This window comes from Monodelphis domestica, chromosome 8 (genome assembly GCF_027887165.1).
Source record: "Monodelphis domestica isolate mMonDom1 chromosome 8, mMonDom1.pri, whole genome shotgun sequence".
Taxonomy (NCBI): domain Eukaryota; kingdom Metazoa; phylum Chordata; class Mammalia; order Didelphimorphia; family Didelphidae; genus Monodelphis; species Monodelphis domestica.
Genome location: NC_077234.1, coordinates 185,071,673 through 185,094,179, shown reverse-complemented (window position 1 = coordinate 185,094,179; position 22,507 = coordinate 185,071,673). Strand labels below are relative to the sequence as shown.

The 22,507-nt window shown below is 36.8% G+C and overlaps 1 protein-coding gene across 26 annotated transcripts in view; it reads right to left on the bottom strand.

Moving 5' to 3' along the window:
* MCF2L (MCF.2 cell line derived transforming sequence like) overlaps positions 1–22,507 on the bottom strand; it is a 394,661-nt gene that overhangs the window by 178,331 nt on the left and 193,823 nt on the right. For 2 of the 26 annotated variants that reach the window (XM_007501258.3, XM_056806836.1), the window contains exon 1: positions 8,638–9,704. The exons of 21 other annotated variants lie outside the window; for them this stretch is intronic. In XM_007501258.3, the coding sequence (XP_007501320.2) occupies positions 8,638–8,710 (73 nt within the window). In that variant the 5' untranslated portion in view covers positions 8,711–9,704. Of the gene's footprint in view, positions 1–8,637; positions 9,706–22,507 lie in introns of those variants that run through there. 3 more of the 26 variants (XM_056806840.1, XM_056806843.1, XM_056806833.1) reach the window with 2 other exon arrangements.

The window sequence follows — 22,507 nt, the reverse complement described above, 5'->3', positions numbered from 1 at the left end:
ATTTATTTTTATAATTATTTATAAATAAAATCTAAACATTTTTATAAGTTAAGTTTTGTAAACAAAATAGAAAAACATTTTTCTAAATAAAATATAAAAACATTTATTTTATATGAAATTTTATAAATGTATATGTATTTCAAATATATCTTATATTCCATGTGTCTTTCAAAATTGTATAAGTAAAATTTTTATAAATAAAATAATTTTAAAAACAGATTATGAACAAAAGTTTGCAAAATTAATATTTTTCTTTGGGGGTATGTCTTCATTTTCAACCTTATCCAAAGGAGCTTCATCAGCCAGGAATATTACTGGGGACTGGGGGGAAGTTTTCACTTAGGAACACCTTTCTTAAGTACCAAGGATTCTTAAAGAGATAGTAGGAAATTAAATATCTCCAGAATTTTACCATGATTAAATATAACAGGCCCACCTATTGGCTTCCATGGGTATTGAAGACAGAAAATGAACTAAGTCCAAAATTCAAACAAAGGAATAAAATACACTGGAGTGCATTTGAAATGACAACAAATACATTCCAGGTCAATTGTAAGACTAAGGATCCTTTTTAACTTGGCCTTTAATTCTTCTTTACAAGTTTGTTTTAAAATAATTGTTCAAATATGGTCCTGGCTAAGAAATAGACTGTTGGTTCAACGGAATAGATTAAGGGTAAATGACCTCAGCAATCTAGTGCTTGATTAAACCCAAAGATCCCAGCTTTTGGGTTAAGAACTCACTATCTGACAAAAACTATTGGGAAAACCGGAAAACAGTATAGCAAAAATTAGATATAGACCAATATCTCACACTCTATATCAAGATAAAGTCAAAATGGCTATATGATTTAGACATAAAGGATGATACCATAAATAAATTAGGAGAATATGGATTAGTTTATCTGTAAGATCTATGGAGAAGGAAAGAATTTATGGCCATACAAGAGATAGAGAACATTATAAGATGCAAAATGAATACTTTTGACTATATTAAATTGAAACAGTTTTGTACAAACAAAACAAATGTAACCAAGATTAAAAGGGAAACAACAAACTGGGGAAAAAATTATAACGAATTTCTCTGATAAAGGTCTCATTTTTCAAATATGTAGAGAACACAAGTCAGTATCCAATTGGCAAATGGTCAAAGGGTATAAATAAGCAGTTTTCAGATGAAGAAATCAAAGCAATCAATATTTATATGAAAAAGTGTTCTAATTCCCTCTTGATTAGAGAAATACAAATAAAAACAACTCTGAGGTATCACTTCACACTTATATGATTGGCCAATATGACAGAAAAAGAAAGTGATAAATGTTGGAAAGGGTGTGGCAAAATTGGGGCACTAATGCATTGTTGGTGGAGTTGTGAATTGATCCAACCATTCTGGAGGGCAATTTGGAACTATGCCCAAAGTGCTATAATACTGTGCATACCCTTTGATCCTGTAATACCACTACTAAATCTGTATCCTGAAGAGATAATAAAAAGGACCTACTTGTACAAAAATATTTATAGCAGTTTTTTTTTTTGTGGTGGCAAAGAATTGGAAATTGAGGGGATGTCCATCAGTTGGGGAATAGCTGAAGAAATTGTGGTATATGATGGCAATGGAATACTATTGAGCTGAAAGAAATGATGAACAGGATGACTTCAGAAAGAACTGGAAAGACTTACGTGAACTGATACAGAGTGAAATAAGTAGAATCAAGAGAATATTGTACATAGTAACAGCAATATTGTGCAATGATCAACTGTGATAGACTTAGTTACTCTCAGCAATAAAACAATCCAGGACAATTCTGAAGGACTTATGACAAAGATTTCTGTCCACTTCTAGAGAAAGAACATTGGCATCAGAACGCAAATCAAAACATGTGACTTATTAGTTTATTTGGGGGTTTTTGTTTTATATATAAATATTATCTTGCAAAAGTAATCAATGTGGAATATGTTTAGTATGATAATACACGTATAATCCAGATAAACTTTGTCAGCTCAGAGAGCAGGGAAGTAAGGGATAGAGGGAGACAATTTGGATCATATAACTTTGGAAACCTTACATGGAAATTTGTTATAACAAATAGTTGGTAATTAAAATATCTTTTATAATAAAATATTTTTAAAAATTTAAAATAATAGTTCAGAGTATCCCAAAAGTATCAGTGCAGTTTTAAGCTATTAAGTTATGGGGAAGGGAGTAAGCATTTATATAGCAATTACTATGTGCCAGGCACTAAGCTAAGTGCTTTATAAATATATTATCTCATTTGATCCTCACAATGACCCTGGGAGGTACATGCTATTATTATCTCCAGAGAGTTGGTCTTGGAGTCTGGAAGACTCATTTTCCTGAATTCAAATCTGGCCTCAGACATGTACTGTATGTATAACCCTAGGCAAGTCACTTAACCCTGATGGCCTCAACTTCCTCATCTGTAAAATGAGCTGGAAAAGGAAATGGCAAAACACTCCAGTAGTTCTTCTCCAGGACACCCAAAATAGGATCATGAAGAGTCAGACATGACTAAAAAAAAGACTGAAAAATAATTAGGGAAATTGAGGCAAATAGAGGTCAAGTTCTTTGCCCAAGGTCACCTATCTAGTAAGTGTTTGAGGCTGGTTTTGGACCCAAATCCTTCTGACTCCAAGCCCATTTCTCTATCTACCTAGTCTACTCTATCCATTGTACCACTTGGCTGTCCTTTTAAAGCTTAAACTAAGATTTTTGGGATAGTTTCTCTAAAAACTAACCTGTATAGATATTTCAAAAGTCATTAAAGTGCTTTCTATCCATGATATGACCCCCATGACCATTCTATTAGATAGGAACTACAAGTATTATTATCCCCAGTTTTACAGATAAAGAAACCAAGTCTGAAAGAAATTAAGTGACTTGCCCATGGTCACAAAATAATACATTATCAGAGATGGAATTTAAATGCAGGTCTCCAACACACTATCCATTACACCACACTGTTGATATTACAATTGGCTATATATCAACTTTAATTATAGCCTATTTATATGAATGGTTTTATCTGCTCTTAAACATTATAAGCCTTATCCTTTACTTTTGTTGTTGAGTTGTTTCAGTCATGGTCAACTCTTCCTGACCCCATTTTGGGTTTTCTCAGCAAAAGTCCTGGAGTGGTTTACCATCTTTCTCTAGCTCATTTTACAACTGAGGTAAATAGGGTTAGGGCTAAGTGATTTGCCCAGGATCACACATTGAGTAAGGGTCTAAGACCACGTTTAAACTCAGGTTTTCTTGACTCCAGGACCAGCACCCTATTCACTGGGCTACCAGCTTCCCAAGTCATCCTTTACTAGACAAACTTGAATATTATCCTACATTTAAAGTAGCCTTAATTTTTACAGACAAGGTATATTCCAATATCTCCTACCTGCAAAAAGTCTAGAAGCAAGATTAATTTTTCAGCCCTATCACTAACTTACTGTGTAAATCAAATTTCCTCTAATATGGATTAAAAGTCAGATGACCTAGTTCTGAAATTTGCCTCTGCTGTTCAGCATGTGTATGACTCTGAGCAACCAAACCTCTCTGGGTCCCAGTTCTTCATCTGTAAAATGATGGGGTTGTGCTAAAGGAGACCAAAGACACCTTCTGGTTTTCCATCTATGATCTTCAAGGTCCCTTTCAGTTTTTAGTTTATAAGCCCCTCTCTCTTAGGTCATCTAAGTATTAATATGTTTTGTTCTAAAAATGCATGCTGAATCCCACTTTATCCCTTTCCTCTAATCAGTCTATTCTTTCACTTCTTAAAAACAAAGTTTGTGATGTGTCCTACTAAAGAATTTGGTATTTAGAATAAGGGATTCAACTTATATTCACCTAATTCTCCCTCAAAGAGGGGAGCCATGGAAAAAGAGATGGTCCTGGCAGTCATGAATAAGATGCTAAATGGATTTGCAAAAATGGGCAGTCATTATGCCAACCTTTGCAAGTCATGGACTCTAATCATTTGAATTTTTATGCAACTCCTCTAGAATCCAAATGTATAGTTTGACAATACGGGGAAGATTTTATTATAAAAATTATTTTTAAAAAGCTAAGATCTTAATTCTACTTCATATTGGGACCTGTCAAATATAATTGTTTGATGATATTGATCATTAATGTATGGTAGGGTAGGCGTGTGTGCATGTATGTGTGTGTGTGTGTGTGTGTGTGTGTGTGTGTGTGTGTGTGTGTAGAGATATCTAAATATATGATATGGCTCATGGGGTACATATGCGATGGAGAACAGAATGAAAGATCCAGTTGTGTCTATCATTTATCCCTATACCTATGAAGTAATAATTGGCAAGGATAAATTTGTTTAATGATACTTTGATTCTAAATGTAAAGTGTGTGTGTGTGTGTGTGTGTGTGTGTGTGTGTGTGTGTGTGGTGTGTGTGTGTGTAAAAATAAAGACATTGCTCATGGATTGCATAGAAGATGGGGAAAATAATGAAAGATCCAGTTGTGTCTCCATCACATATCCCCATACTTTATAAGTACTATTTTTTTTTGGACTGAACTATAAACAAATGTTTTCTTGTTTCCATTTTCCCCTAAGTGTGAGTATGACTTCAAATTTGATTATGGAAGAAAAATGGGATTTCTTACATTAGAAATGGGATCCCTTCCAAAGCTGAAAAAAAGCTTAGGTTGGCGTGCTTAGTGCTTAGAAGCCCCATGAAGTGTGTTTCCCAGGAAATCATTGGAAGGTCTTGGACTGCTTTGAATCAGGTTATGGCTTCTGCCCTGGCTGGAGAACCAGTGGTCAAAACCTTTGATCATTCTTTGAGTTCCTTAAAACATTCTTTCTATTGTTTCACTAATCTCTCTAACCCCTATGTACAGTATCAAGATACTCTTGGAAATTTGTTGCAGACACCAAAATGAATGAGCCCAATATACAAGTCTATTTCACATGCTTATATGGAGGGACAAGATGCTCAGAATCTCTGCCTTTTCTAGAAAATTTCACCTCAGAGTTGGCTTACATGATTAAAATATATGAAGTCACATTTCTTAATAGGTATACGAGTTGGTGACACTGTCATCACAGAACCCATTAGTCAGCCTTTGCAGAAAGAAGATAATTTGAGGGCATAATTTCTCTTTGTTTCTTCCTTCTTCTTCAATGACTTCCTTCAAATGTTGGTCAAAGTCAGTGCTGATGAGGTCAAAGATGTATATTTAATACCCAGTTGGTACGATTAGTCACCTTTTAAACAAAGATACTGATTACAAAAGGGGCAGGGTATGAGACTCACTTCCAGCTCTTGTAAGCTTAGACAGAAAATGACTATGAAAATGACATTACATCAATGAGGAATTAGTATTCCTTTATGCTATGAGTGTGTATGGAACTTTCCTTCACTTTTTGTTTTAAATTGTTTATGTCTAAATCATGCAAAATTCCTAAAAAGATTAAACAGAGATAACTTCATTCAATGATTCTCTATTAATTAATATTTGTGTGTGTGTGCATGTGTATAGAGGTGTCTAAATATAAAGATGTGACTTGTGGGTTGTATATAAGATGGAGAATAGAATGAATCCATTTACATGATTAAAATGCATTATGTTACATTTTAAACATGAGAAAGCAAAAAGTCCCATGATTACTGCACAAATCAATAAATTGAGACACTGAGTATTTCCCCCCAAATCTAACCAATTAGACAGTAGCACTATCATCACAAGAACCAGAATTCAGTCTTAACTTTTAATATCATAATATTAAAAATTCCTGCTGTGTCTCCATAAGTAAAGTGATATCAAGTGACAGGTGGAATTATCTGAATAATGTAGGCCAAAAAAGTATGGCTAGACATTTGGATTAAATTTGTTTGATCAATTTTTGCTTTACTTCCCTTGAGTAGTAGACACAGATTTAAGGAGGTTCAAACACTTGGTTCCAACTTGCAAGTCTTTGGCCAATTTTTTGGTTTGGGCTTCATGTTCTCTGAAAGTTCTGCATATTAATTCATTATCATGGTATAATTAAAGAAGTATTTCTCAGGTAGAACTTTATCAGAATACCACATTTTAAATGAGGGCATATTTTAAAGGGAAGCTTTCAGTTTCTCTCCTTGTGAGATTAGTTCTTTCCTTTGAAAAAAAATTATGGTATATTTGGAGTATCATTGACATGAAATATTTCAACTGAGGATCAGTTTCTTAGTCATATTTCTTTTTAATGAAATGAAAAAGATCATAGAATCAGAATTTTGGGGATGCAAGAAGTGTTGGAGATCATCTAACTTAACCCAATCATAAAAATAGGATGTGATGAAGAAACTGAAATCCTTAGAAGTTAAATAACTTGCTTAAGATCACACAATGAATAAGCAGCAAAAAGGCAAGACTGGAACTTGGATCTTAGTTCAGTTTCTCTCCCTCTCTCCTGAATTCTAAGCCCTATAGCTCAATATATTCTCATTTGCTTTTGCCTTTTTCTGATACAATATCCACAGGATTTTTTTTCACCCAATTTTCTACACCAGTGGTTCCTGATAATTTCATAAAGATGTCTAAAATCCACCAAAGTCTCCATTCTTGAAATCTCATGTAATACAAAAAGGCTTTAATGCTGCCACAAAAATATAACTTTTACCATGCCCCTTTCTACGCTCCAACTTAGCCTATTCTATCAATAAAGATGTTCAAACATTCAAAGAAAACATCTATTGTTTACTTGGATAAGACCCAGAATGTTTACTTTTTTTTAAAAAAAATTAATGTGGGTTTTAAGAGAAAAGCAGGAAATTGATTCTGGAGAAGCAGAAGGGAAATCCATTCCTTGATTATAACAAACTCTCTTGGGAGATTCATTTGATACCATGATTGTCTTTCAAAGAATAAAGTACAAAGTAGTAAAGTAAAAGCTAGCAAATTTTAAGGATGTAAAATATAGTGAGTATACCAGCAAACAGCTAATTGCCGCAGGATTTATTTCCCCAGCTGCCCTAAAATTTTATTTATATGGTCTAGTTACAATATGAATGATAAACCCCTTAAGCATCCCAAGAAAGCATGCCATGTGTTTGAAATTTCTCAAACTCTAGTAAATCTTTTCTGTTCTGGGGCTCCTCCTTTTTTTAAGTGGCTTCCCCACACCCCACCCCCAGTCCTGTCTACAGCATTTCAAGTTGGAATTTGATTTCACATATGAAACTGTTCACTTCCACTTATTTTGCAAAAATATTTACTACTCTGGTGATATGTGACTATCTGGCAAAGGCTAAGACTACCATTGCAACGATTCCAATGTTAATACTGCCCTGGGACCTTAGATCTAACCTTTTTAAAGAAATTCATTTGCTCATTCATTCATTATTTATCCACATTTATCATCTTTAAGTTGGAAACTTTGGGCCTTTATTTCATGGCATCTGGTCATGGTTATAGCTTTGCTCGTTCATTAAAATTCACATAAGTGCTTGTTTCATGAATTATTTGTAAGCAGTTGGCAGAATTAGGGATTGATGGGATCAGCACTTAGATTACATGAAAATGGGGCATTTGGGGCTTTCTTAGAAGTACACAACTCTGACTGAACCATGGAAACATACACCATTTCCTAATCTCAAATTTCCCAACCCCTTTTCTTTAAACTTCACCAATATGATCTTCCTTTGTCTTTTTTTCCCTGACATTCTCTGGAACTCAATGAATCATTCATAGTAAGCACACAGGCAATGCTGAATGTGCACACACACATGCACACACACACATCATTGAACTAAAAACTAAAAACCCTAAGGTAGGGCTGTTAGCTAACTATTGCAAAGGAAGTTGCCCTATCAATCAAGTCAGCTAGTTTAAAGGCAATCATCCAGAAGTAGTAACACCAAATACTGAATCCCATTCTTCAAAAGAAGTTCATTAGATCTATTGCTCTGACATGGCCAAGAGCAACCAAGAACAGAACAAGTACAAAACAAGTAAACCCACAATATGAGGAAATTATTTCTGTTGTCAGCCTTGCCAGATGATCTGTGATTTCATAGACAAGTGAGTTGCAATCTGCATATGAAAGATATTTCCTCTGCATTCTCTCTCTTTCCAAATGAAAATGTTTCCAGAGGAAATTTAAAGAAATTCTAGCAATAATTTATTGTGTGCTCTCAATTTTACCATTTTAGAGACTCTCAATCGTTATTTTCCAAAAGCAACCATGTAATAAGTGACTTCTAAAGCCTTAGACCGTATTTAAGTGAGGTCAAAACAATGACAACATCCCAGCTCATAGAGCCCAAAGCAGGCACAGAAGAAGAAAGGAATGATCTCAGGGATCAGAAATACTGTTTCAGAAGAATAGCAATTTCTCTAGATCGAAAAGGCGGAGAATCACAATCTTTAGCTAATAACAAATAATGAATGACACAATCTCCACCATGAATGTAGCTTAAACAAAATTCAAATAGGACTGTATTTGCCCGATATACCGATTTTTGCCGTCCTCTTCCAATAAGGACAAGTGAAACTTTCTCCTTCCTCCTTTTTCGTACATTAAAAGCTTAGGTTTCCATCACCCAACCCCAATGCCCCCAAACCACTGCACAATGAGGCGGCTCCAGTGAAACAAACAAACTCCACACAAGAAGCAGACACACCTGTACTTCTCTTCAGGAAGAGCCACAATTCTGCAATATCTCGGTACATCAGGGAGATCAGACTTAAAGTCATATTGTCACAACTCAATTTGCTCGAGGATTTCGGCAGCCAGTGACCTATTTATCTGTAAGCCTGTCTTCGGCACACAAAGAGAGAGCAAAACTCCATCTTTCAGTCAAAGCCAAGCCACGGGGCATACAATACCTTTCTTCAAATTACATACAAAATCAAGTGTGCCTTCCGACGGGACGGAGCTCCCCCGACAGGGTCAGCGGCTTCCAGACGAAGAGCTAATTTCTGCTTTGGGGCGTGAAGAACCCGGCGATATTCAGTTCGGCTCATTTATCTGCTGTATGGACGTGTTAACTGTTGAAATACTACCAGAACGAGAGCTCCGTTGGACATGCAGCGCCAGGTCCCTTGCTGTTGTACGTCAAAAGCCTCCCTGCAGGAGCCCTACGTTTAGCAAATGGTAACCTCTCAAGTAAAGCTGTATTTCCTCGCTGCCGCTGCCGCAGTTCGGGAAACATACAGTAAAACAGGCTGCTTTCTTCCCCCGAGATCACTGACTCAGCCTCTTCTCCATCTTTTGCACAAGGCTGAGGCAGAGAAGAAAGGGGCAGGTTAAGGAGCGCAATCCCGACAGCACTTGTGTAGCCAGGAGGCAGCTTTCAATTTGCTCACATGTATCATTACTCATCTAGCTATACACTGGAAAACATTGCTTCATCCATACTATTTAGGTGACTGTTGGATTCTCAGGAGAATTGTCCGCAGGGTAGCAGGGATTGGTGCTTTCATCGGGAAGGGGAAGAGAAATCCAATAGGACGGGCACGAATTTTGTAGGCAGCAACACCTTTGTGGGGCTGGACAGCAGCTTAAGGATGGGGCTGGACTTCAAAATGACCCTTTAGCTGCTAGGGAAATGGACATGAGCACGAGGGCCATGTGCTATTGGGGAATGTGTTGAACTCCGAGTCTAGAAAGATCTGGGTTTAATTTACCTCCTGCAGATTTCGCTTCTCTGGGGCTTCTCAGCCCTGCAGTAAGGACACCTCAAAAAAAAAATATATATATATCTACCATACACATTTGTTTTGGAAAACTAGTGAAAATGTAAAGTTTGGTGCTCTGTAAATCATAGAATGCTATTAAAAAAAAAAGTCAGTGTTGATAGGACTTTGTTTAAAGTGGCCATCAAAAGAATTACCTGCCCATTTTAGTTAACCAGAAATACTAGGGGGAAACGGTGCAGCAATGGAACAGGTCCTCTTAGGCTATGGAATACCTCCGGGGGCCAGGGCTGGGACCAATGATGATAGATCCCTAAGGGAGGGTTTCCCTGCCTCTCCCTTTTAGAATCCTTAGTTTCCTTCAAGATCCACCCAGCTGTTAGCATTCTCTCTCCTCAAATTAACCTGTATTTACTTTTATGTATGCATACTGTTTGCTCCAAGGAGGACAAGGGAGGGATAGTTTAATTTTTGTCTTTGTATACCTAGGACATGGTCCAGTGCCTTGCACACAGCAGTCAGATAATATTGTTGAGTTAAGTTGAAGGGGCCTGACTTAAGGGCAATAGGAATGGGTGTGGTGGATAAGAACCAATGTAATCACAAGATAAGATCTAAGACATGAGAATATCTGGAAAAATCCCATGTCTTACATCCAAAAAAATTCTCACTGGTGAAATAGGCCTGGACTCAAGTCTGAAACTGTTGTGGGACTTAGAGGACTATGAATAAGAGGTAGGAAGTTGATAGAGAAAGGAAGAAGAGCTTCTGAAAGGAACATCATGAACTCAAGGATCCTCTTACTATGGATTCTTCCGGGTCTGCTATAGCCAGAAGGAAAGAAAAGTGCCATATTTGCTTCTTATTTTCATCTATAACTCTCAACTGATTTTCAAGACTGAGCCTGCCAAGTCTAGTGGAGTACAGAAGCAGTGGATATAAGGTTATAAAAGTTCTGGAAGCCCAGAAAATAGGGGCACAACTTTCCTTGACAACTTCCCTCTACCTGCCATAGCTTTCTCCTGGTTCAAACTATCTGACCTTCTAGCATCTCTAAGGACCAAGTGTTGTGGAGCCTGTATGGGATGAGGAACTGTATCAGATCTCAATCTGTACTATAAAGTTGTAATCATCAAAACAATCTGGTACTGGTTAAGAAACAGAATTATGGAACAAAGGAACAGATTATATGTACAACAAATGGGGGTAAATGACCATAGTAACTTAGGGTCTGATAAACCCAAAGACCCCAGTTTTGGGGATAAGAACTCACTATTTGGAAAAAAAAAAAAAACCCTGCTGGGAAACCTGGAAAAAATAGTATGGCAGAAACCAGGTGTAGACTAATCTCTCACAACCTTTACTTATATAAGGTCAAAATGGGTAATATGATTTAGATACAAAGGGTGATACCATAAGTAAATCAGGAAAACAGAATAGTTTACCTGTCAGATCTATGGAGAAAGAAAGAATTATAACCCAACAAGAAACAGAGGACATTCTAAGTTATAAAAAGAATAATGTTGATTATATCATATTTTAAAAGTTTTGTACAAACAAACCTGACGTAACCAAGATTAGAAGGGAAACAAAATGGGAGAAAAAATTTACAGCAAGTTTCTCTGATAAAGGTCTCATTTCCCAAATAAAGAATAAAGTTAAATTTATAAGAATACAAGTCATTCCCCAAATGACAAATGGTCAAAGAATATTTTTAAAAAAGCAGTTTTCAGATGAAGAAATCAGAACTATCAATAATCATGTGAAAAAATGTTCTAAATCCCTCTTGATTAGAAAAATGTAAATTAAAACAATTTTGAGATACCACTTCACACCTATCAGATTGACCAATATGACAGTAAAGTAATAAATGTTAGAAGGGATGTGACAAAATTGGGACAAGAAAGCATTCTTGGATTGCAAACTGATCCAATTATTCTGGAGGGCAATTTGGACCTTTGTCCAAAGGACTATAAAACTGTGTATACCCTTTGATCATATAGTACCACCACTAAGTCCGTATACCAAAAACATTTTTAAAAAAGGGATGGGGGAGGGAGAGGACCTACTTGCACAAAATAATCATAGCAGCTCCTTTTGTGGTAGCAAAAAATTGAATCTTGAGATGATATCCATGAGTTGAGGAATGGCTGAACAAATTGTGGTATATGGTGGTGATGGAATACTATTGTACTATAAGAAATGATAAGTAGGATGACTTCAGAAAAAGCTGGCAAGGCCAACAGGAACTGATGCAGAGTGAAATAAGCAGAACCAGGAGGGCACTGTACTAGCAATATTGTACTGTGATCAATTGTGAAAGACTTGGCTACTCTCATCAATGCCATGATCCAGGACAATTCTGAAGGACTTATGGCAAAGAATGCTTTCAGCCTCCAGAGAAAGAACTGTTGAGAGTCAGAATGTCAATCAGAGCATATACTATTCTTCTCTTGAGTTTATTTGTGTTTTTATTTGGGGGTTTTGGTATTATGATTATTCTCTTACAACAAAGACCATTATGAAAATGTGTTTTGCATGATTATATATATATATATATATAAAACCCAGATCAAATTACTTACCATCTTGGGAAGCGTGGGAGGGAAGAGAAGGAGGGAGACATTTGGAAAATATATGCTGACAATTGTTATTAAAGGTAATTGGGTGGTTAGCCTGAAGGTAAAAGTGGTTAGCCTGAATAAAGGACCTGAGGACATGATAGCTGTATTCAGATTTTTAAAAATCTATCACCCAGAAAAGGAATCAGACTTGTTGGGGTTGACCCCAGCAGGATCAGTAGGTGAAAATTATTGAGAATCAGATTTAGGCTGGATGAAATGATAAAATTTCAAAATATTGGAATTATCCCAAAAGGAAAAGGGCCTGCCTCAAGAGGCAGTCCCAAAGGAAGTTGGTTGACTTCTTATTTGGGACATTATAAAAGGGACTCTTTTTCAGGTAAGGGATTGGCTACATTTAATTCAATTCTATAAACACAAAGTGTCTTCTGCGTATATAATACATTGTGTTATGCAGTGACAAAATTATCCTGTTCTCACAGAACTTGTCCTTCTGATTTATAGATCACTCAAGTCCCATCCAATTCTGTGATCTTAAGACATGATTTTCCTTAAGAAAAAGTTAATCCATTCAACAAATAGTATGGCATTTATAGGCACAGGATAGCAATGGCTACAGATTGGAACATTTCATTTCCTTGTTTGCAAAATAAACTTGATCAGGAAAAAAAAAAACCCAACAACTTCACAATGTACACAATGAGTTCATATCATCTCAACAGTGGTCCTCTTAATAGGAATTCTTTGATTTTTAATCCTTTTGTATAGTCAGAATTTAATACTGCCATAATTACAAGGTCTTTTTTGTTTTTGTGGCTACTCTGTTGTTTTTTCAAATTAAGTTAATGCTACTATACTGTTCAAAACACCATAATAATTTCTAAAAGGAAATCATATTAGGGATGTCTTTCTGCAATAAAATTATGTTGAGGCATATTTCACAGACCCTAGCATTCTCATGATTTAGAGGAAGAAAAAACTAGCCACATTTATTATCACGGATGCTTCCATGCATTGTAGGTACAGTCATAAGCACAGAAAACTGCCTGGATGACTGATGCAGTCACTTAGAGCCTATATAATGCTCAAGGGACATCGTTTTGTCAATGATGCTTCACACTGAATTTGAATTCCTTCTTGCATCATTAATCAAGGCAGCCAGGAGAGTTGGGTAGTAGTGCACTCAGCATGGAGCCTTGCTTAAAATCAATTCTGGCAGAACTTAGAATTGGCAGCTCTCCTTTCTCTGTCTCCTCTCCCACACTGACTGTGCCAGTAATTTCACCAGGTATGGAAGTACCTGAATCTTGGTACTGATGAGCTTTGGATAGCCAAAGGAATGGAAGAGCAGGTAAAGGGCAGATCTACAGTAGACATGCTAGCAAAGGTCCTTGGTTAATTTTATCACATCAGTCCAGAAGTCCTGCCTGTGCTCTTTGTCTCTTTTCCAGATTTGGTAAACCTTGAAGATTATATTAGCCACATTCAAGTGGGGTTCAAAGCTATAAAGTAGATATGAGACTCATAGGAGGTTAGACCTAAAGATTATGTCGTCTAATTCTCTCATTTTACCAGTTAGGAAATGGAGCTTTGGAGAAGTTATCATTTTATTCCTGCATTTATTTAACCCCTACTATGAATAAGGGCAGTTAGGATAGATGGACAGTCCATCAGGAATTTATATCTTGAACAGGTACTGAAGACAGGCAGCAAGGTGGTGCGGTGGGTAGAATCTTGGAGTCAGGAAGAGTTGAGTTTGAACCTGGTCTCAGACACTTAATTAGTTGTGTGACCCTGTGATCCACTTAACCTGGGTTGCCTCAGTTTCCTCATCTGGAAAATGATCTGGAGAAGGGAAATGAAAACTGCTTCAGTCCTTAGCTAAGACAACTCAAATGGGGTCATGAAGAGTCAGAAAATGGAAACAACTAAATAACAATTTTAACAAGGGCATCCTATTATTAACTGGCAGAACGAGAAAAAGAAACTTATTTCTTATTTCTGAGTTGAATGCTCTCAAATGACTAAGCCCTCACTAGGAATGGACAGCCTGATTTATAATTTCTTTAGCAATAGTTTGTAACATTAAAATACCCAATTAACTCCCTACTTCTCCCATCATAGAGAAGGTATCATTTGACAAAACTATGTCTCATTTATTTCTATTTATCAGTTCTTTCTCTGGCAGTGGACTTATACTAGGCATTCTTCAACAGTATTTGTGTTGCTTGCTATATATAATGTTCTCTTGGTTCTGCTCATTTCACTCTTCACAATTTCATGTAGGTCTTTCCGTGTTTTTCCAAAATTAGCCAGCTTGTTTCTTACAACGTGGTAGTATTCCATCACCATCATATGCCACAACTTGTTTAGCCAAATTAGAAGAACAGGGAACATATTCCCTTTTTTTCTGCAGATGGCAACGACAGAGGCATTTTCCTACTCTTGATGTGTCATTCCAATTCAATTCAAAATGTTTACTGAACTGACTACCTACTGAGAATAAGTATTGAGGGAAAGAACAAGCCTTCAGGGATATTATGATCTACTAGAATAAAAGGCAAGTACATAATAAATACAGAGAAGGTAGAACGAGAAATGCCTTAAAAGAAGTCTAAGCAAAGTTCTGTGGGAATTTGGAGGAAGGGAAGTTACTTCTGGCTGATGGCATCCAAGGAGAGCATCATAAAACATTTCAAAGGCCATGGCATTTGAGGTGGGGTTAAGGAAAAGGTGCTTTTTCAAAAGAAAATGTCATGGGGGTGGGTGGGTGGGTGGGAATGCATTCTGGATGGATAAAGCAGTATGAACAAAGATACTGGGCTTGGATTAAATATTCCATCCCCTGAGTACAGCAAAGGGATTGATCTGATTGGTACCAGTCAATCTTAATCTCTCACTTGATGAGGATTAAGATTTCATAGGTATTGTAAGGTCAGAATAAAGGCTTCTTTGAGTAATGCAGATTCCAGGTTTAAAGACTTGAAAGATGAATTCTTCTTTACCAGAGCTGGGAAAAAGAATAAACAAATATGTCCTTGACATTTAAGTAGAATAGAAACTGTGGGAAGTGGCCTTCTCTTGGCTCAAGAGAGAAACAGATTCTTAAGCAAAAACTAAGTTGGCTTTTGGTCTTCTGATTGTGAGTTCTAGCTCCATTCACCAGGTGACAACCCATCAGTGTTGTGGGCAGTATGTGGTTTCTTAAGCGATTAATTGTTTTATTATGATGCACAAATATAGTGTACATATGGCATGGGAATGTTACTCCACCTTTGTCTAAATCAATAAATTTCGATAATGGTTTTTCATGCTGTGGGTATCTGAACAACAGAAATTGAATAGAAACCAACTACCCATGAAGCAAAGGGGCTTCCAGACAGTTCTAAGTGCCTTAAGCCACTTCTATTCCCTGATGGTACATTCTGAACCAGAAACCAAAAGCACCACATCCCATTTCCAATCCCTTAGAGACAATCATTTGTCATTCTGCACATAGAAGGAAGTCATGTTGTCTCTAGAGTATGCTTTAAAAGCAGGCAAACATGGTGTCCTGACTAGAATCAGGAAGAGAGGTGAAGAGGGGAAATAAAATCCACAATTTCAGGCTGTGGTAACTATCAAGCCTTTAGAACTGGCAGGTCAAGAACTTGTAAGCCTCTTAACTTTCCTAGGAGTGAGTTCTCTCAGAACTACAGAAGATAACGCTTCAGGCCAGAATTAAGACCAAAGTAGGAATAGCGGGAGGGAGTAATATTTCAAAGGGTGCGATGAGGCACAAGGAAGGTATATGTTTTGACTTCTGCTTTCTATTGTACAAAATACGATTTGTTTTCATCTGCGTTAAATTAGTTTTACACTGAAGGATCAAAAGAGTTCATTATTTCTAGTGCCTTTTTATACCATTGACTTTTTTGAGCTGTCTCTTAAAAGCCTACTCTTGAACTGAGATACTTAGAAACTTCTGTACGTTTCTATGTTTTGAATAAATTGGACAAGTTTTGGTGGGTTATTGTTCTTGTCAATGAAGAAAGATCTGATCTGAATATTCAGAAGGTTAATACACATAGAGAATATCTTTCTGCCTTTGTTTTCTAAAATTTGATTTTGAAATGCTTTAAAAAACAATTTAGTGATGACATTATTGACAGAATATTTGGCCATAGTTATTACTTAAGAAAAATAAACCAAAATTATTTTTAAAAATCTTTTAAAAAACTAACTCTTTATGGCATCCTAATACAAATCTCAAGGTATAATCAAAAAGCAATCCAAGAACAAAAAGCTATAATTCAAGTTATGATTAAAATCATGTTGTTAACAAGCAAAATTTATCATTTTAAAAGCTAAATGAAGGGTGATAAGTTTCAAGTCTTGCTTAGGGTACCAAAATGCCTCCTTCTGACTCTTCCATTTTGAAAACACAGCAGAATGCCTTTGCAAGTTAAATGATTTGTATGACTGAGGGACCAGAATCTCTATTATTCCTTTCTGAGATTTTTCTAGCTATTGTCAGTTTGCTTAAAAGACACTGCAAAAAAAATCTATTGCATAAATCTTTTAAAATATTCCTAAAATAGATTACCACCTTCTGAACACATGTGCTAAATAACTTTATATATACACACACACACATATATATTAAAGATAGCTATATATGTTTGCATGTATCTATATCTATAAATAACCTAATATGGTCTAAAGTCAGCTTTATACCTCTATACTCTATTTATATATAAATTTTATATTATTTTATATAATATTTATGTTTTTATATCTTGCACATATAAATAACTTTATCTAAAGATAGCTAGACTCAGAAGATTTCTCTGTCTTTTCTCATCCTAAAATTCTATGATATAAATGAGAGCTACTGCTTTAAAATGTATGGATGCTGGAGAAGGATGGCATTAGAGTCTCCCCCAACTCAATCATAAACTCAAGGAGATCAGCAGCTAGGATTCTCCTTAAGATAACAAATTTTTATCTGGAAGGGAACTTAGAAGTAACTTAGCCCAGCGCTTTCATTTTACATGTAGGGGGTTGGTGTATATAGATGAGAGATGGTATGAGAGATAAGCTGTTAAACTTGAAGTTAAGAATCCAGTCTCGCTTATTATCTGGATGACATGAAGCTAATCATTGAACCCGAGCCTAAAGGTTGAAAGTGGAGAAAAAGGCAACGGAATCTGGTCCATAGTGAAGATATTCAAGAGCCAATGTTTAGTAGGCTTGGCTGACATGACAGACAAAAAAGTAAAGTAGCGGTTCTGGATCCTTGTCCTGCTATAGCTTCTGCTCCCCACCACCTTCTTAAGGTCATTTGTAGGATGTATTTTACAGTACTTTTGCCACAGAGGTTCTCTGAGGTAGGTTGCACATTGTCTTATTGCTCTTTACAGATGAGAAAACAACAGATTTAGATTTCAATTTCCTCTTGGCGATCTTGTTTACATTATTATAGACAGTTAATTCTGCTTATTTTGATCTCCATTAGTTCACAATTCTCTGAAGAATTCTGGGAAACATGGGAAAATCTATTTGAACTAAAACAGAACAAAACAGAGCAGAGAGAATCATATATAAAATGATTTGTGGGTTTATCCAGAAAGATGCTGTGTAACAGCTTCATGAACATTTGTGCTATTTGTCTCATATGGAAGGATCTAAATAGCTGGCTCCTAGTTTCATACAAATATTTGAATAGCAACTTTAACAGTGTTTTCAATGATGTAATATATGTTTTATTGTTCCCATCTTAGGAGGGGTACCATTTTAACACTTATGACTTATGGCCATACAATAACTTAATGCTTTGCTTACCTTTAGCAAATACTAGCCAGGGTGGCAACAAGAAAGGCAATGACGAATGATTCTGAGGAAGAATAGGTGGAGGATATCTCATGGTAACATCTCTAACATCAACATCCATCTCTATAAAGATCTAATTAGCATCTAGTTCCTTCCTTCTATCCTTCCTTCCTTCTTTCTCTCTCTTTTCCTTCCTTCCATCCATCTATCCATCCAACCATCCTTCCTTCTTTCTTCCTTTTCTCCATGCCTTCCCTTCTTCCTTCCTTCCCTTCTGTCTTAGAATCAATTATAAGTATCAGTTCCAAGGTAGAAGAACAGTAAAAGTCTTGACTTGACTAAAATAACATATCTAGGAAATATCATGTCAGATTTGAACCCAGGACTTTCCATCTCCAGGTCTGGCTCTATCCACTGAGCCTCTAGCTGACCCTATCCAATCCATAATTTGTTCTTCACAACACAAACACCCTTATCTTCTGTCTTAAGATCAATGCTAAGTATCAGTTCCAAGGTAGATGAGTGTTAAGGGCTAGGCAATTGGGGTTAAGTGACTTGCCAGGGTCACAGAACTAATAAATGTCTGGGGTCAAATTTGAATACAGGACCATTCATCTCCAGGTCTAGCTACCTATTCACTGAGCCACCTAGCTGCCCTCATCTTTTTTTCTTTTCCAATTTTTTCTTTTTTTTTTCCAAATTAATTTCTTAAGCAGATACAAAGAACAGCAAAAAGATTGTCCAATCAGGATAAAATACTTTTCAGCACATCCAAATGTGTTCATCATTGCTATACCTCTCCCTTGCCCAATCCTCCTCTGCCTCCCCCAGATAGATAATGGATATTCCATGACTGCTTCACTGAAGCATATTATAAAAAGAAGTTTGTGTCATGTCTCCTTAGATGAACAAAGGCTCTAGTTCAGCATTGAAGCAAAGACACCCTTTGAAACCAATCATCAACAAGCATTTATTAAGTTTCTATATGACTAGAGACATAGGTCTATGGACAGTTTCAGTGCTAGGTCTAGAGTCAGGAAAACTCATCTTTCTGGGTTCAAATCCGGCCTCAGACACATACCTGCTGAGTGACCCTGGGCAAGTCATTTAACCCTGTTTGCCTTAGTTTCCTCATCTGTAAAATGAGGTGGAGAAGGAAATGGCTAACCGTTCCAATATCTTTGCCAATAAAACTCAAATGGGGTCATAAAGAGTGGAACATGCCTGAAAAACACTAAGCAACACTAAATATGGCGGGCACTATGCTGGTGATGGAGATACAAAGTCAGATAGGAAACTATCCTTGCCCTGAAGAAATTTTTATTCTATCATGAGACATGTTGTATAAGTGGGTAGCCATGTATACATACACATACACACAAATACATGTATGTGTTGCAACACATGTGTAGTCTATATTTACTGATACACATCTATGATACCTACTTAAGCACATTTCCTGATGTGTGTCAGTGGGATCTCCACATCTGTTATCTAATTGGCATAAGAAATTCCCAGTGAACTCCAGATAAGTAGTTTTAGTGAATTATCTGGAGCCTTTCAAAGATGAAGAGACTTGCCTAGACTTATACAGTTAGTATGCATTCAAAGGCAAGACTAGAACACAGATCTTTCTTAGCCCAAGACTGGTTCTTTATATTCTGCCTCTAATATGCAAAAGGTATGTATAATAGGTAAATATATGATGTATATACAAAATGCAAATACAAATTAATAGAGGAGGAACTAGCTAGGCTGATATACTTCATATCGAAGATGGTATTTCATCTGAGCTTTGAAGGAAGCTAGGAAATCTAGGAGGCAAATGTGAGGTAAATGTACATCCCAGGCCAGAGAACCAGTCTATGCAAAGTGGAGGAGACTGGACCTTTGGTATCATATGTGAGAAACAGCAAGAAAACCCATTTCTCTTGGCCTTCCTTTCTATCTACTGAGCCACTGAGCTAAAATGGCGGCTGTGTAATCAGAAGACCAATAATTAATAGCTTAATCAATGCTTGGATTTAGAATTATGAGATGTATCTATGTGCTCTGTAGTAAGAATTTAGTCCCAGACAAGAGTCTGTGTATGTAAGCAGCTTAAGAATGTCGTACCATAGAAAGAACTGTGGGAGTAGAAACACCGAAGAAAAACAACTGCTTGATTACATGGGTCAATGGAGATATGGCTGGGGATGTAGACCCTAAATGAACATCCTAGTGCAAACACCAACAACATGGAAATAGGTCTTGATCAATGACATGTAAAACCCAGTGGAATTGCTCATTAGCCATGAGAGAGAGGAGGGGAGGGAAAGAATATGAATCATGGAACCATGGAAAAATATTCTAAATTAATTAACTAAAAAAAAGAATGTAGTACCAGAATACTACCCGAGTTATAATCTTAATTGTGTACATTATCATATTAATCATAAAATAGTTACTATGTTAATACTAGGTGTGTGAATCCATTTTATAATGCACTTTATACAAAAATAATTCAAATAAGAGGTCACAGGAACCTTCAGAGGCCTTGGGGGATTAGATAGGACACTGGGGGCCCTTGCAGGACCCTTAGGGAAGAGCAGTGACCCTTAGTGGGTTAGTAGGGTTTATACAGGAGACCAGGGGGCCCCAAGAGGGCCCTCAGGAGAGAGCTCAAGACCTCAGAAGGCTCGTGGGGGTTAGCGAGAGACATGAAACTATAAAAGAATGTGCATTTTCCAACTTGGCATCTCAGCTTTTGGACTGGGTGAGAAATCTGAAGACTTCTGGGTCTGTCATTTCTCTGCTTACCATAAAGCCAGCTCTTTGACCAGAAAGGTCTCCCAGCCCCTTATTCTGACAGACGGATGTGAGATATGTTGTTTCAATCAGCCTAAAGAAGTCCCAGATGATGTTCATGGAGAATGAAGCATTGAATAGATGGCAAACCTTCTTTCTGAAGTACAATTACCTTCTCGATTTGTTTTCATATGCCTGGGGAGAAGTGTTTTTTTTGTTTGTTTGTTTGTTTGTTTTTTAAAGAATAAAATGGCAATAAAGAGTCACCAAAAATGACAGTCTATTGATCTACTTCACTGGTGCTGAAGCTATAGGCATCCTGACTTACCTGCACTGAATTACAAGAAGATTGATAAATATGTAGGACAGTGAAGTCCTAAAACGATTGATCAACTGTACCGATGCAATGTAAGCTAGATCCAGCTTTAGATTAAATCCAATAAGCTAGAACCAAGTAAGGGCAGTTGGGATTTCCGTAAGCAATTCACTTTAGAAGTGGCCTATGTGATTGATGAGAGAGGCAAAGACAGTGGAGAATTATTCTGAAAAGTCATATCCTCCCTTCCTCATGTACTCTCTCCACTCTCATCCCCACCATTTCAAGGACACCCAGAAGACAGAAACAACTTGCACTTGCCAAAAACCATTCCCCCATGGCCCCACACAAAGCCATATAGAAAAAAGAAAGCCAGCAGGCATAGAAGGCAGAGAAAGCACTGAAATTACACACAGTACAAAGGCTCCTCCTTTCCCCACCATAAAGGCTAAAATAATCAACAGCTGCTTTTTGTAGTAGCAAAAAATTCAAAACTAAGTGGGCATCCATAATGGGATGTGAGAATGTGAGAAAAGGGAACATGAGAAAAATGGCATGAGCAGAAACAGGATGAAATAAGCAGAATAAAGAGAAAAATATGCTGAATAACTACCATAATGTAAATAAAACCACCCCAAAAGGCAGCTGGACTCATTCATTGCGATGACTAATCTTAATCTAGGAGAACAGGTGACGAATATAAATTTCCCTCTTCTTTATAGAGAGGTAAGGGAGTGGAGAGACTTTTAGTACTGAATATTGCATGTAATAATATATGTTGATTACTTTTGCTGAACTTTTTTTTTGTTACAAGGAAGAGTTCACTGGTAGGATAATTATCGAAAGTGTCAAAATGAGTGTTCATTTTTAATACTTATACTGTCCCAAAACAAAAGGGATCACTAAAACTGGAGGGGGAAAAGCCAACCACCACCACCTGGCAAGCCCAGTAAGCAATGATCTGGCTTGGAGCCATGCATAGTGTTCCAACTCTAATAAACATTTATTAAGCATATGTATGTGCTGAACCCTATGCTAGGCACCATGGGAGCATATGACCTGATTTCACAAAGCTCACACATACACAAATCATTTATAAATTTACAAGAGAAGGGAAAACTATATATAATAAAAGATGCTCTAGTGGTATGGGAAAAGATCATTATTGATTGGGAATTTTAAAGCTGGGTTACACTGGGGAGATGAAATCCTCCCTCTTCTCTAGATCAAACCCAAATCTCAACAAGTGTTGAAAGGAGGTAGCCTTTCTCTTCATGAGACTCAAGAGTTTTCTTTAGAGCTTGGGTCCAAGGAGCCATTTCACCTCTGAGTATTCTTGGGAGAAGTGGAACATCGGAA